At 41.4% G+C, this 15013-nt stretch overlaps 2 protein-coding genes and 1 long non-coding RNA gene across 9 annotated transcripts in view; 1 reads left to right on the top strand and 2 right to left on the bottom strand.

The window, feature by feature from the left end:
• Positions 1–1249, bottom strand: part of LOC123520691 (BET1-like protein) — an 84214-nt gene extending 82965 nt beyond the window's left edge. For 3 of the 7 annotated variants that reach the window (XM_045283213.1, XM_045283208.1, XM_045283214.1), the window contains exon 1: positions 1171–1249. In XM_045283213.1, coding sequence (XP_045139148.1) covers positions 1171–1186 — 16 coding nt within the window. In that variant the 5' untranslated portion in view covers positions 1187–1249. Of the gene's footprint in view, positions 1–1099 lie in introns of all 7 variants that reach the window. The other 4 variants (XM_045283212.1, XM_045283215.1, XM_045283209.1 and 1 more) reach the window with 2 other exon arrangements.
• Positions 1250–7576: 6327 nt separating this feature from the next.
• Positions 7577–8930, top strand: LOC123498220. Its single transcript, XM_045245384.1, has 3 exons — positions 7577–7581; positions 7838–8193; positions 8791–8930. Exons 1-3 carry the CDS (start codon positions 7577–7579, stop codon positions 8928–8930), a joined length of 501 nt encoding a protein of 166 aa, XP_045101319.1.
• A 317-nt stretch (positions 8931–9247) lies between these two features.
• Positions 9248–9936, bottom strand: LOC123520734. Its single transcript, XR_006679352.1, has 2 exons — positions 9886–9936; positions 9248–9528 (listed from the first exon to the last, which is right to left on the bottom strand). It is a non-coding gene; the product is annotated as an uncharacterized LOC123520734 (long non-coding RNA).
• Positions 9937–15013: the final 5077 nt, after the last annotated feature.

The raw sequence follows: 15013 nt of genomic DNA, 5'->3' as shown, positions 1-15013 counted from the left end.
GACCATTGTGGTAAATCTTAGAAATTCTGTCTTGAAGTTATTATTAATTTTTGATAGGCTTAAATGCCATTAGAAATGCTCGTAGAAGTGTGATCTTGACCGTGAGAATATGTAAAGTTATGTGTGATGTAATGGGTGAAACTGCAATAATACCGTAATCTAAGCCAACTAACTTAATTTAATGTGAAGTATCAATCTATGATGAAAACTTAATAATATTTTCATTATCCATAAATGTAATAAAATACAATACTCAAATATAGAATTATGGTTCGGTATTATTTTACTTTAGCATGAACAGCAAGCTGGCTTTCGTTACCCTTCTCATCTTAGAGACCTTGTTTTTCTGATTAATTTGAACCCATACATATCCATCGCAAATTTTTATCTATTAACTTTTTTTCAAGATTAAACTAAATGCTATGTCAATGGAGGGAGGCGACGCACTACCGCATGTGATGGACAGGCGGGCACTGAGGAACGCCGTTTTGGTGTGAGCGTTCGTGTGTGCATGTTTTATTATCTGCACAAGCGCGATATATTATGACGGTGATTGGGTTAGGTTAGGTTAGGTTTGGTTACGTAAGGTAAGGTAAGGTAAGGTAAGGTTAGGTTAGTGTATATTCATTAAAAACTGGAAATGAAAGTGTATATTTATTCAAAACTGGTCAAAATTTAACATAATAAAAGAAAGTGTTAGTTCGTTTTACCGCAAAATCGTGTTTCCGTAAGAACCCCGAGGGGAGGGAGGGGTTAAAAAAGAAAAACTAAGGATTTGGGACGGAAACGTTCATTCATTCATTCAAAACAGGAGAAAATCTATCATATAAAAGTTATTTCATCCCAAAGTAAGCTGTTCATGTTATTGTAAAAATTTACCTATGGTTCTCTCCAGAAATAAAATTCAGGAAACTATACAACTTGCTAACGGATTAATTAGAATATACATTGAAATACATCATGGCTTTCTCTAGTATTTTTCTTTTCACCAGATTCTTTCTAGTATACAAGATTCTGCTTTAGGTATTAATGCTTGCATTATAATGCTATAACCTTTTTGTTACCATTAAGGCGTTTACAGTTATTTGATACTCATTACCTGTGGAGAAATCATGAAACAATAGTTCCTTCCCAGAGAACTTCTGAAGTTTTATAGCAAATTTTCCTTACCTCCCCAACTGGCCATGTTGGCAATAGTGACACGTACTGGCCACTAGGTTTGGGGATGTCAAAGTTTGTTTTGATTGTGCTGTACGGGGTTACTAATGGCATAGTTTGTAACGTGATACAACGTTAGTAATAAGGGGTAGTGTAAAAAAAAAAAAGTGTAGGGGGAAAACATCGGAAAAAATGGACCTAGAATCATATTAGAAACAGCAGAAAACAAAGAGAAACAAGAATTATGTGAGGATTACGTAACCTATAACACACATTTCAATTAAGTATCCTTGTGCAAACTAGAAAAAAAAAAAAAAAAAAAAAAAATATATATATATATATATATATATATATATATATATATATATATATATATATATATATATATATATATGAATGATTGATTGATACATTTATTGTTGAATTAATAAATAATTACAAAAAAAAGGAGGAGGATGGACCTTGCCAGCCATCCCTTGGGCAAAGACTTAAGGCTAAAATATAAAAAATATAACACTAAACAGTATACATAACATAAAAATACAAGTATTTCAATAAATAAGTAGTACAGATATTGCACACCTTACTGCAGTGGTATTCATTGCGCAGCTCGCGAGCCGCTGACGGCTCGCGATGACTCAATTTACGGCTCTCGAAAAATAAATAAATAAATGAATAAAAACAAAAAAAAGCACACTTCCACTCATCACAGCATTAAGTAAGCTTGATCTTTATTTTGCTCTTAATAACAAGATATATAGGCTAATATTACCATGTCTAATTTATCTTATTTATTATATTGCACTAGCAGCCCAGTAGGTATTACTTAATTTAGTTGAGTTATGCTAGCTTGCACTAGCTGAGGCTCTCTCAATGAATGTGTTTAACCCAAGTGGCTCCCTTGCAAAAATTAGTGAATAACAATGCTTTATTGCATACACATCCTACAATGTTGGAGCAAACTGAGGATATTCCCTGAGTATATCCCTGAGAGTGGCTGAGTCTAGGAGATGGTCAATGAGGCTGTACAAATCATGTTGACCTTGTGGCCTAAATTTAGCAATGAGAGGGCATTCCATGATATAGTGAGGCAGAGTGTCCCCTTGATGCAGCACACAGCACACAGCACACACCAGGAGAAGCATTGACTTCACAAAAGTATTTGTAGCCTAATCTGAGCTTCATTCCTAGCCTGTCATGTGATGCAGTATGTCTCCCGTAGGTGTAAGCACAGCTCTGGAAGACACGTGCATAGTGAAGACTAGTGCTACTGCCCCTATGGCAACAAAGCTCCAACTGATCACTAATGCTACGATGTACAAAGTCCTTAATGCTATTCTTAACATTACCCAGAGTGTACTCAGTGCCAGGGTCCACTGTGTCATCTTGTAGGGCACACTGAGCAAGGCGGTCTACTTTTTCATTTAACGGGATACCCACATGACAAGGTATCCAGATGAAATGGACCGTTGTACCAGCACTTTCTAAGGCGTGGATGAGATCAAGACACTTATTAACTAGATCACAGTCCATGGGGGAGGTGGATTGAAGGGCATACAATGCAGCCTGACTGTCAATAAAGAAATATTTTTATGGAGAGGCGCCACTATATGGAGCGCCTCCAGTACAGCATACAGTTCTGCTCTAGTGGAAGACATGGGTACAGGGAGACGCCTGGAAACCTCACTGTCAGCGTAGAGACTGGCAGAGATGTAGTCACGGATGAACAGCCCACATCCAGACCTGCTGCCATTGACTGACCCATCACAATAAATATGAATAGCCTGAACGTGTGGGTACTTGGATAATTTAGTCATGAACATGTCTTGCAGCACATGAGGTAGCCAGTCCCTCATGGGCTGATGCAGAGATTGAATATCAACACTGACACGGTGAGGGTTCCAGGTGGGTTGTAGCGGTGACATAACAACGTTAATATAGGCCTCAGCTACACCTACACTTGTCAGTACTCCTAAGATCTTCCTGAGGTATGGTGTTGTAGGAGTGCAAGGATCATGATACAAGGGGATCAGTGATCCTTTTAGAGAGTCAGAGCCCGTGCATAGCATCCGAATAATTGTGCGACAAGTAATTTCCTGTAATCTACACATAATACTCGGCAGGTGCAATTCAGCTCTGAGGACTTCAATCCGTGCAGTTCTGGGCATCCCAAGATTATCCACATGGCTTAATTCTGAATAATGCTCCAGGGGGCGGAGTTGAGTGACACTAAACTGTATTAAAACAGGGCGGCATAATCAATAAGGGACCGTATGACAGATATATAGAACATTCTTAGGACTGGAATGCCAGCCCCCAGGCCCCTGTTGGCTAGCAGCCGAATTGGTGCTAGTTGTGGCAGACAGAGGTCTCGAACATAATGGACGGCTTGAAGAGACTTCCTGAAGCTCATCCGAACACCCAGGTACTTGTGTATAAGAACTCTAGGAATGGGAACGTTGTTTACAGTAGACAGCCGAGAGACCTTCTCTTTAGCTTGAAATTTTGTTTTACATTAATAAATCACTAATCCCATTTGGACACACAAAGTTGCTAGTTGAGACAAAGCTAACTGGAGAATCCTGGGTGTGGGGCATTGGAGGAGTATGTCATCAGCATAGATGAGAACCTGGGTGCCCTGCGGAAAGGAACAGCGCGCAATTTTGTTCATTAAAACATTAAAAAACATTGGACTAAGGACTCCACCCTGTGGTGTTCCAAGCTCAAAGACTTCCTTAGAGGAGACTGCACCTTGAAACCAAACCTGTGCTGTTCTATTGTACAAATAGTCCCTGATCCATCCTAATAGTCTATCTTTGACACCTTTGAGAATGAGTTCCTCCATAATAACATCTTTGTTGGTCCTGTCGAAGGCACCCTTGAGATCAACAAAAGCTCTGCAGGTAGCATTCTTATATGTAAGACACTCAACAAAACAGTGACTTGTAGAGTGACCTTTTAGGAAGCCATGTACATTGCCAGAGAGTACATGGCCCACCTTGTATATAAGCCTGTTCAGTCTTATCCATTCCATCATCTTACACAGACAGCTGGTGAGGGAAATAGGGCGAAAGGTGTCATCACCTTTGGGGATTGGGATGACGATGGCTGTTTTCCAAGAGTGGGGAAGCTTGCCTGCAGTGAAAGACATGTTAAATAAATCCACGATAGGGTTGTCTACCTTTACCTCCAGGAGAGCATTGAGGATATCATAGATGATGCCATCCTTGCCAGGAGCTGTTGACTTGCCCAACTTGACTGCCGACAGCTCCTGGCAAGGATGGCATCACCTATGATATCCTCAATGCTCTCCTGGAGGTAAAGGTAGACAACCCTATCGTGGATTTATTTAACATGTCTTTCACTGCAGGCAAGCTTCACTCTTGAAAACAGCCATAGTCATCCCAATCCCAAAGGTGATGGCACCTACGCCCTATTTCTATATATATATATATATATATATATATATATATATATATATATATATATATATATATATATATATATATATATATATATATATATATCAGTGTAGCCAGGAAGTAAATTCTCTTTACGGCAGATGAGGTTAAATGCAAGAGCAACCTCAGCATTGCTTACTTTTTTATTGTTTTTTTAAAATTTGTTTAGACAACTCTCTTTTTTCATGTGGTAGGCTAGTGCTCCGAGGAGCTGTCCAAAAGTGGGCTGTGCGATGGTTCGACCTGTCTCAGAGGTCATCTTCAGGCAGTCTGGTGAACATTTTAGTTTAGTTTAGTTTATTAAGAAAGCAAATATATACAAGGAAGGGGGGGTTGGCATGTCCTTCGTGAAGGTCACACATGAAGAGAAAGAAGTTGAAAAATATATGGACAGTAGGAGAAAGAAGTTGCTGGGCGGTCCGGCTTGCAGCTGTTAAGTAATGAGGTTCACAGTGCAGTACTTTGTTGAGAAGGGCTGTTGGGGGTTGGGTGGAAACCGGAGTACCTGGGGGAAAACCACCCGTACTGTTGTGATATTTTTACAATTGGTATATACAAGTTATAATGAGGTGAGTGTTAGTTTCTAACTTCTAATAAGACATGCTAACAGTTACATCTGTAGAATTAGTAATAATGTAAGTGTCTAATTAAATAAAGTAATTGTCACAAGAACCATAGTCACTTTCTTATTCACTGATCATCCCACAGTGCGTATTTTTCATGCATCACTCTGGGCAATCGGATGTAGTCTGTCTGTTCTCCTTTGACGGTCACACTGATCTTCGGAGGGGAGCGATGGGTGTTGCCCACTACCCCATTGGGTGGGGGGTAAGATATTTTCGGTGGCGGAGCAAGACATGGTCTCTCCTTCCTGTCAGGTCGCGCCACCCGACCCCAATGTCTCGTTCCCCTGCATGCAGGTCGGGCCATTGATGAGGAGCAGTACGTTATCCTTCCAGCTTTCTGAAGCTGGCCACGTTAAGCTGGGAGCTGCTGCAATCATCAGTCTTGGTCCTTCCTGGCACGTTGAGGTGGGATGTCATCCATCTTCCCTTGTAGTAGAGGGTATAAGGAGACCCATGCGCTGTCCGAGCTGTTGGTGAGGTGAAGGTGACCTTCCAGTCCTCTGAAGTGCGTCAGTTAGAACTGGGAGCTATTGCCGTCATCAGTTCTGGCCCTTTCAGGCGCTGTGATGGGGTGGGTCTTCCTCCATTCTACATTGGGGGCTGACATGGAGACAACACCAGCCCTCATGTGCTTCCGCTGTTCTTGTATTTGTACTGTGGGGCAGGATCAGGATTCCTCTCCATGCTGAGTAGGCTCCTAGGAAACCATGAGTGGTCCTGGTCTGAAACCCTCTTGTGCTGTTCCCTTAAGTGTTGGTATTGGTCTCAGTCTTCGTCCTCCATTCTCCTCCAGATGTCTGAGGCCATTTGGTGGATCTGGATGTTAAGGGCTGGGACATTGGCTTCTTCGTGTAGTGATTCTGCAGTCAGGAAGTTGTCCCAGCGGATGCTGAGAGTGAACCTAAGCACCCTGTTTTGCACCCTCTGGAGACGTCTGACTGTAGTTTTCGAAAAGGCGTTTGTCGGAATTGGTGGGTATGTCAAAATTAGTATTACCAGAGCATTGACTAGGTGCAGTTTCAGATTCTGGTCTAAGCTTCTGAAGCGGTACAGCTTTGTGAGAGCTGCCCTTGCTCGCGCAACGCGCTGGGTCACGTGCGCCATGTATCCTCTCATGGAGATGGAGAGACCGAGGAGCGATCCCCGCTGACTGAAGTCCACATGGTGTCCATCGACCATCAAGGGGGCAGGATTCCTCGTCGCCACGGGGATCATGCAGAACTTGTTTAAGTTAGTCTTTATCTTCCAGTCTTCTTCAAAACTATTGATTCTGCTGATCTCACGTGATGTTATGAGATTCAGCATCTGACATGAGTGACCTGGGTGGAAGACAATTTGTGAAATATCATCAGCATAGTGGACATTAATCCCTGCTCCTGATGCCGGGCAGTCACCAGTATAAACAGAGTACAATGTAGGCAACAATACACTCCCCTGGGGTACACCGGATGTTAACAGGAATGCAGGCCCGACGTGTGTCCCGACCTTGACTCTTGCTGTCCTGCCCTCCAGTTGCAAAAGAGCCTTTCAACTGGCCCTGAGAGACCAAGATGTAGCATTTTGTACCTAAGACCAAGATGCCACACTTTGTCGAAGGCCGTGCTAACATCACGGAAGACAAGGTTGCAATGGTCGTTGGAGGCAAGGTGGAGCGCTATTGACTCTGTGGCGATGACAAGTGCGTGCACTGTACCCCTTCGTCTGCGGAACCTGTCCTGCCCAGGGTGCATCTGGTCGGTCCATTCTAGATGGTTCCTTAGGAGGCTAATGATAATTCTCTCCAGTACCTTCCCAGGAACCTCCAGGACGAATATTGGACAATAACTGTCAGGTCGGGTAAGAACTTTACCCACCTTTGGTATTAACCTCATCACTGCTCCTTTGAAGGCCCCGGAAAAATACCCAGCTGATATCGATGCATTGAAGATTGTTCGTAGTCTGTTGGCTGCCGTATCTGAAAGATTCTGGAGAATTACTTTATTTATACTACTCGCCCCTGGGCATGATGTCTGCCCGACTTTGAAGGCATGGGACAGCTCTTGGGAGGAGATGAAACAATTAAGGTGATTGATGCCTGTTAATCTGGTAGGATGAGCCGTTGCGTATGGGCGTGTTTTGTCAGTGTTATGTGTCATGTAGTGCAGTACCTTATCATTTTCATCTCAGTCCATGTTATCCTTCCTAAATACTCTTTTCCAGATGGAGGAAAATAGTCGTTTCTTGTCCGTATCTGAAAAATATTTGTCTCCATTTGTGTTAACTAAGTAGCTGTCAGGTCCTGTGGTCTTACCTGATAGGTGTCTGGGGCCGTACTTATAAAACTCCACAAAGATGCCGTCTTAGTTAGGAAAAGTACTTAACCTACGAGACTTAAGCGCTAAGAATCTTTCCTAGCAGGATGCTTTGTTAAGTAACCGTCTTTAGGCGCTTACATCGCTAACCGCTAACATGAGCAGACGTTATGTAATGTTTTTTTGAGGAATTTCGCAAGAAACGGGTGAAAATAAGTAAAATTTATATTCTACATAAAAAAAACATATATCTAGTTAGTTTTCAACAATCACTTCTTCATTTTAACCTTGATAATTGAAGGTATAAATTTACCACCACTGTTGTCATCTTGTCAAAACAACAATTATTTGGCGCCAACTTCGACTGCGCACCATGGCTACTCAAGAGACTCAAGACAAGAAGAGGAACAGGAAGACGAACTGGACGCCTTCATCTGGCCCACCTATACAAAATTCTCGCAAAAATACTCCGGAGCGACTTCTCCACAGCTGGCTGCTCTAAGGAAGCCAGAAATGCCGCTTGGAGGAGCAATAGTGCGGAGGTGTCTGCCGTGTCAGACATTCTCCGCACTGAGGAGTGCCAGAAACATTGGCATATTATAAAATCTGAGGCAAGACGGAACACCCGCAAGCAGAGAGAAGCCATGACTGCCACAGGTAAGAGTTATTAATTTGGGAGCTAATTTTTTTTTATATTTGTGTGTGATTTGCAGCAAGATTTTAATATTTTTGAGCTTGATAGAAATTTCAGTTTTACCCTAACAAAAGATATGATTTATCTTATTATTCCTTTTAAGCACTGAATAGGTAAGGCAATTTCACTTAAAGAAAAGTATTTATTTATGGTTACTTATTTTTTGCAAGGAAGCTTACTAGTAATTTGAGTAAATACTAAGTTTCAGCAGGTCTACTGTTAAGGTCACTTGAGATTTAGATCATGGAACCTAACCACTTTAAGGAATAAACTTCAGTAAACTGTTCCTGTTTTAAGTTTGGAAGCAACAACATTGAAAGTTTTGTACTAGTGATTAATATATTAAAGTGCCAGCCATTTCCTGCATTTTTTTTTTTTTTTTTTTTTGTAAAGTGGATGCATTTATTGCACACACTAATTATGATGCAGTGTCTACCTGACAAATAACATTACTCCAACCACACATCTGAGTTACGTATGTTATGTGAAAACACGTTCTTTATGAATTATTTATTTGTATTTGCAATTCATTAGCAATAAGATTATATTATTCTTTCCAGGTGGTGGACCTCCTGCCAACCCACCTCTCTCCCAGCACAATGAGTTAATCTTTGAGATTTTGGACCCTAAGAATGTCTCTATTCATGGGTGCACCAATAAGGCAAGCATCATTGAATGCACCTTCCTCAACAAAGGATAAACCACTTGTAGATATAGCAATATTAGGCCATAATGTTGTCTCAAATGTCTGCAATCCAAAATACTCGTTCCCATTTAGTTTACAACTTAGAGTTAAACACAATGGTAAATTTGTTATCTAGTGTTGAGAAAATTTTTTTTTTAATTCTTTAACCAAACAGCTAAAACAGTAATAAGAAAAGAAAAAAAACTAATAAAAAAAAAACCTAATAAATGGTGTAGTGGGTGAATGTGTTAATGAGAACGAGTCTTAGGGATTTACAGTTTCTTAGGCATGGGCTTCCTTCAAACAGAATAGGATTTAAGTCAAACACATTGTACCCTTAGCTAGATTTACTGGTTTCTGTTACTTTTGTCCTTAGCAATAAAACCAAAAACATTATCAGCTTAGTTTCTGAAGTTAGAACTAATGATGCCAGCAGTGTGCAGGCAGCAGATGATGCTGGGGGAAGTGGCAGAGGCAGCCCAACAGAGAGAAGTGGTGACCGAGACAGTGGGTGTTGAGGAGGAGGCACCTGCCACACCACTTGCAGCACCAACAGGGGCCAGACTTGCCTGGTACATCACTGGTGTTTGTGGATGAGGAGGAGATCATCCACCTGCAGAAGAAAAGGAAGCTTGAGCTTGCACTCCTTGAAGAATCTATAATGGCTCAGGAAAGGAAGCAAGAAGCAGAACAGGCTAAGTACATGTACTACACACAAAAACTAGAGTACCAGAAACAAACAAATAAAAAATAGTAATAAAGATATAAATAATGTACTATTTGTTTTTGTTTGTAACCACTCAACCAAATATTAGTGTTAACACAAAATTAACTGCAGTTTCTATATGCTCAACCTACAATCTACTTACTTCAGGTATGGGAGAGAGAGAGAGAGAGAGAGAGAGAGAGAGAGAGAGAGAGAGAGAGAGAGAGAGAGAGAGAGAGAGAGAGAGAGAGAGAAACTACTTACATGAGAATAACACCAATCTCAGCAGTCATGACACTGGTGTCTCATCACTCAGCAATGCTGTAAAGAAAGACAATGATTTACTGCTTGATGTTGTATCATATATATATATATATATATATATATATATATATATATATATATATATATATATATATATATATATATATATATATATATATATATATATATATATATATATATATATAAAACTACAGAACAATTGATAATGTAGTCAATGCCACACTCATAAAAATCAGTGAAAAATAATTAAGAAAGAATCATTTAAGTTAGTTGTGAAAGTGTGTTAATTATTTTTTTAGATGTTGCTGAGATACACATTCATCATAACCCATTTAAATATTGTAAGGCTGAACAGTGATACTGTGGTATCTGTGAAGAACTCTATCTTTTCAATAGTGGGTGACTGGCAGAGAGTGAGGCAAGGAAGATGAAATCACCAACATAACAGTGCACACACAACAAAACAAGACATATAAATATAAATAACAAAGTGACAGAGGGAAAAAAAAACCGAAGAATGCTACTATAATCAGCATTATGGGTTGTGTTACTTACTTGAAGTGAAGCACAACAAATTCATCCCTTTAAAGGATTACTTCATGGCGACATTGAACTTTCTGTGCTAGGAGTCGCTCCTCGTTGCCTCCATCCTCGGCTGCAGCAAGATGTTCTTCTTCCTCAGGAAGAATGATGTTTCTTGCTTTGCAGATGTTGTGCAGCAATGCACAATTTGGCAGACCTTGGATGGAGGACCAACTCGGATCTCACTGTGTAGCATGTGAAAATGTCGCTTCAGCTGCCCGATGCCTCTCAACAAAGCTGCAGGTTTTCTTGTGGGCCCTGAAATTAATATAGATTTCAATTTTACAATGCAGTACTTGAAATTGGTATGATGCATTAATTTAATTTCTGCAAACATTTAGGTTATGTCATGTATAAGGTTAAGTTAAGATTCATTGTATGATAATGATTTGTGACATGATAGCTTAAACATTATGAAACATAAAAAAATCTCTAGTATAACATTGGTTAGGTTAATATATTCACATGAAAACTTAGAATAAAAAAGAAGAAACTCTTAAATATTTGGAAATTTTCATGAAATTTACTTGTTGTATTGGTAATTCAACCAACACACTTTACATAATTATAGCCCTCTGCAGGTTCTACATTTTACTTTATGGAGCATTTCTAGCCCCATTTTACCTAATCAGATATTAATGATACGTATACTTTTTGGGGGATCCAGAGGGGGCAAAGCTCCCCAGGTAGGAGGTTACACAATGTTAAATTACTTTACCTTATCAGTTGTTCTGGTCAAGTTTCAAAATGTTAAGTTACTCCTTAATGGGGGATGATGTCAACCCAATGAGGAGGTTACAAAATGTTAGGTTAGGTTACTTCATCTTATGGAGAAATCCAGTAAGGTTGGGGGGAGGGTCAAGATTGTGTGAAACTGCAATAATATTTCAAAAATACCTAATTCATTAATTTAGCACTTTATATTAGTTAATATGAAAAAGTGTAACTATGGGAGGTAAATAATTAGTTTTGTGTGATGTGGGATAATTAATTAGATAACTTTTTATCTAAATTTTACTACTCAGTAGCTTACCTGTTATAAGAAGACTGTGCTCCAGGCTGTGGTCTGAGGTATGGAGTCAGTAGCCACTTCTTGCTGGGATAGTCACTATCTCCCTGTAAGTGACACCCAGCTGGGACGATGCCGTTGTCAAATATCGTACAGAGTCCACTTTGAACAAGTATTCTTGCATCTTGAACCGATCCCGGCCACTTTGCAACCACATCAATAATGTGGTATCAAGCATCAAACAAACTACACGTTGATGCTGTAGTATCTCTTCCTGTTGACAAACTCTACCTTATACTCTCTAGGAGCCACAATCATTACGTGCGTTCCATCAATGCCACCGATCACTTCAGGGAAGCCAGCAATCTGCAGAAACTCCTCCTTCTTCCACTGATTTTCCAGTTGGGTGACTAAAAATCTTATGAATTAAGTGAGGATGGCATTGTATCACTGTATCACTGATGATCCTGCTGATGGTCTGTTGTGAGGGCCCCAAGTCATCAGTGCTGCACTGCTGCATCTTTCCTATAGCGAGGTACCGCAGTGAAGATAACTTGCATCTCGGGGAGAGAGGCCTTGTTCCTTGCAGTTGGTCTCTTCAGCCTTTCCCGCACCAAATTTGTCACGAAAATGATACCAGCAGGATCCTGCCAATACCTCTCCACCAGCTCACGGTCATCTAGCTCATTAAGGACGTCCTTCCTTTCACGAAACGACCGTCTCTGTCGCAGGTGGTGGCGGTGCGGTTCCTCTCGGGCGGCCATGTTTACTTTTAGGATGAAATCTTAGGAGCGCGTCTTACTGCTAAAACACCTCGGGAGGTGTTTTAGCAGTAAGACGCATCTTTAGGGCTTAGGATGCCGTCTTAAGGATTTAAGACTCGAATTTTTGTAATTTAGGACGACGACTTACCGTTAGGACGTCATCTTAGTGTTTATAAGTACGGCCCCTGTCCTGGAGCTGGATCCAAGATTCTTTAACGTCAGAGCAATACAACCTCTTGCAGCGAAATGGCATCCATGAATGCTTGGAGGGACGGTGACAAGGTTGCTTTCAGGTTGCTCTGAGGTTGCTGGGAACACCACCTCTGGAGGTGGTGTTTCTGTCTTATATATGCTATTATGTTCACAAAACATTTCTATTAGCTTTTTACAAACCTTGCCCCAAGAAAGGATTGTTTTGTAATGCATAAAGTGAAATCTTACATGGAATACCAAAAAATAAAGCAGAGATGAGATGAGCCACAGACGAAGCAGGAGACTCGCGGCCACTCGGCCGCTTCTTCTTCTTCTTGTGACCCTTTTGCTTGCGTGTTACTTTCATCATGATGTTTATGTTTTCACTCCTCTCTTGCCTGCTATAATGGATATCATATCTTAGTATTCATATACGCTCATGTCACGAGGATAACCTTGACTCCGTGGCACTGAGTGTTAATGAATTACTAATGAAATATCGCGGTATTTTATTAATAATTCACTGACACTCAGTGCCACGGAGTTGAGGTTATCCTCATGGCATGAGCGTATATGAATACTAAGATATGATATCCATTATAGCAGGCAATAGAGGAGTGGAAACAAATATCATGGAGAAAGACAACACGCAGGCTAAAAGGGTCACAAGAAGAAGCAGCCGAGTCGCTGCGAGTCTCCCGCTTCGTCTGTGGCTTTATTTTTTGGTATTTTATGTAAGATTTCACTTTATGCATTACAAAACAATCCTTTCTTGGGGGAAAGGTTTGTAAAAAGCTAATAGATATTTTGTTTTGTGAACATAAATGCGAGAATGTGAGAGAATTTGTACGTAGCTCCTCTAACTTCCAATGACTCATATGACATCATAAAAGTAGTGGTAAACCAGTGGCCCAATATGCTGCCAAACGTATATATATATATATATATATATATATATATATATATATATATATATATATATATATATATATATATATATATATATATATATATTTTTTTTTTTTTTATTTATCTATTTATTTATTATTTATTCTTATTTTTTTTAACACATGTGGTATGTTGGGGACCAGCCCAGAACGCATCCCCCCCTATTTCCATTATTTCCTATGGGAAAATTACGTCCGCTTAACGAATTTTAGCTCTATGAACAGCTTTGACACCCCCTATCCTGTTCGTTAAGCGGAGTATTTCTGTATTGCAGTCGGTTGTCTGAGTGAGGTGGGCCGTCTTGAAGGATCCCTTTAAAGACGGCATCCGGGAGCGTGGCACATACACTAGCTAGGGAGCCATGGGTATTGCGCAGGTGAGCCATCAGTGATGGGTAGTCTTCCTTCTCCCCTGAGTGGTAGAGGTAAAAACCCAGCCTGTTACGTACCTGCTCCAGGGATGAAAATGTACGATCTTTGGGCCAGCGACGGGAGTCCTTCTTTGCGATGACGCACTGGAGCTTCTTCACTCCGTCACCAATCTCTTCATGTTCTGAGTCGTCCTCGATCTCGATCTCGACCTCGGTCTCAGACCCGTCTTCGGTTTCCTCGGCGGGTGTTTGGGGTAGAGACTGAGCCAGAGATTCCGCTACGGTGGCTGTCGGTCCGACTTGCCCCTCTGGCCCCTCTGGTAGGAGCGGGGGCTTTCCATGGCCCTGGTGATAGCAGTAGAAGTGGGTGGTGGGAGCACAAGCACACATCTCACTCAGGCAAACTCACTCAGAGAGGCAGGATAACAAGAAACACTTGGTACAACTCCTTAAGTTTACTGGCACGGAAAGTAATGCAGTACAAGGTGGCACACAGAGTACTTACATTACACAGTTATGTACAAGTACAGTGAAAATTACAGTGCCGCACGGCAGGGGCAGGACAGGAAACAGCGTGGCCGACAGTGTTGGGCAATGGTGAGTGGAGGGACTCGTCGCGCAGCCTAGCAGGGACAGGAGGCAGGACAGCGTCTCGTCGCGTATTTTGGTCTCAGCAACGTCTCGTCCTTAGGAGAAACTGGGTGACAGAAGAGAGACTGAGCAAGATCTTGTCCTCAAGGAAGAACTGGATGAAGAAGAGAGCAGGTGGCAGACGAGCGTTGAGAGCAAAGATGAAGAAGAGCCGCAGAGTAAGGCTACTACCAGTTTTTATACCCCCGGCTCCACTCCTATTGGCTCATCTACGAGCCAATAACAGCTGCAATATCCACCTGCTTCCGGTCGCAGCACATCTGGGTAGCCTCAGTACCACTCCGTAGCCAAACCAATCGATTCCAACGTGCCAGCGCTGCCAACGCTTTCTATCCTACTCAGCGTCGCCGCAGCACTGCCCTCCCCACAAAAATAGTCGTCCTGACTATTCATCATCACGTTCACACACGTAGTCTGTCCACCACTGAGGGCGATCTTTTCCTCGTTCTGAAGGAGCGAGATACACGCGATTCACTTGCAGCCTCGTTCTCCGGGTTCTCACGCGCGTTTACAGCACACTCTGCAACATTGTTTATTCCACTGTCACCCTCCACCTCCCTGTCGCTCCCCACCTCACTGTCTGGCGACGAG

The sequence above is a fragment of the Portunus trituberculatus genome, chromosome 47, assembly GCF_017591435.1.
Source record: "Portunus trituberculatus isolate SZX2019 chromosome 47, ASM1759143v1, whole genome shotgun sequence".
Classification (NCBI taxonomy): Eukaryota; Metazoa; Arthropoda; class Malacostraca; order Decapoda; family Portunidae; genus Portunus; species Portunus trituberculatus.
The sequence above is the reverse complement of the archived record's forward strand: the minus strand, read 5'-3'. Positions and strand labels throughout refer to the sequence as shown.

Bases quoted from the DNA above. Each gene is read 5' to 3' on its own strand.
- LOC123498220 (XM_045245384.1), top strand. The intron at 8,194-8,790 runs GTAAGAGTTATT...TATTCTTTCCAG, and splicing joins AGAAGCCATGACTGCCACAG to GTGGTGGACCTCCTGCCAAC.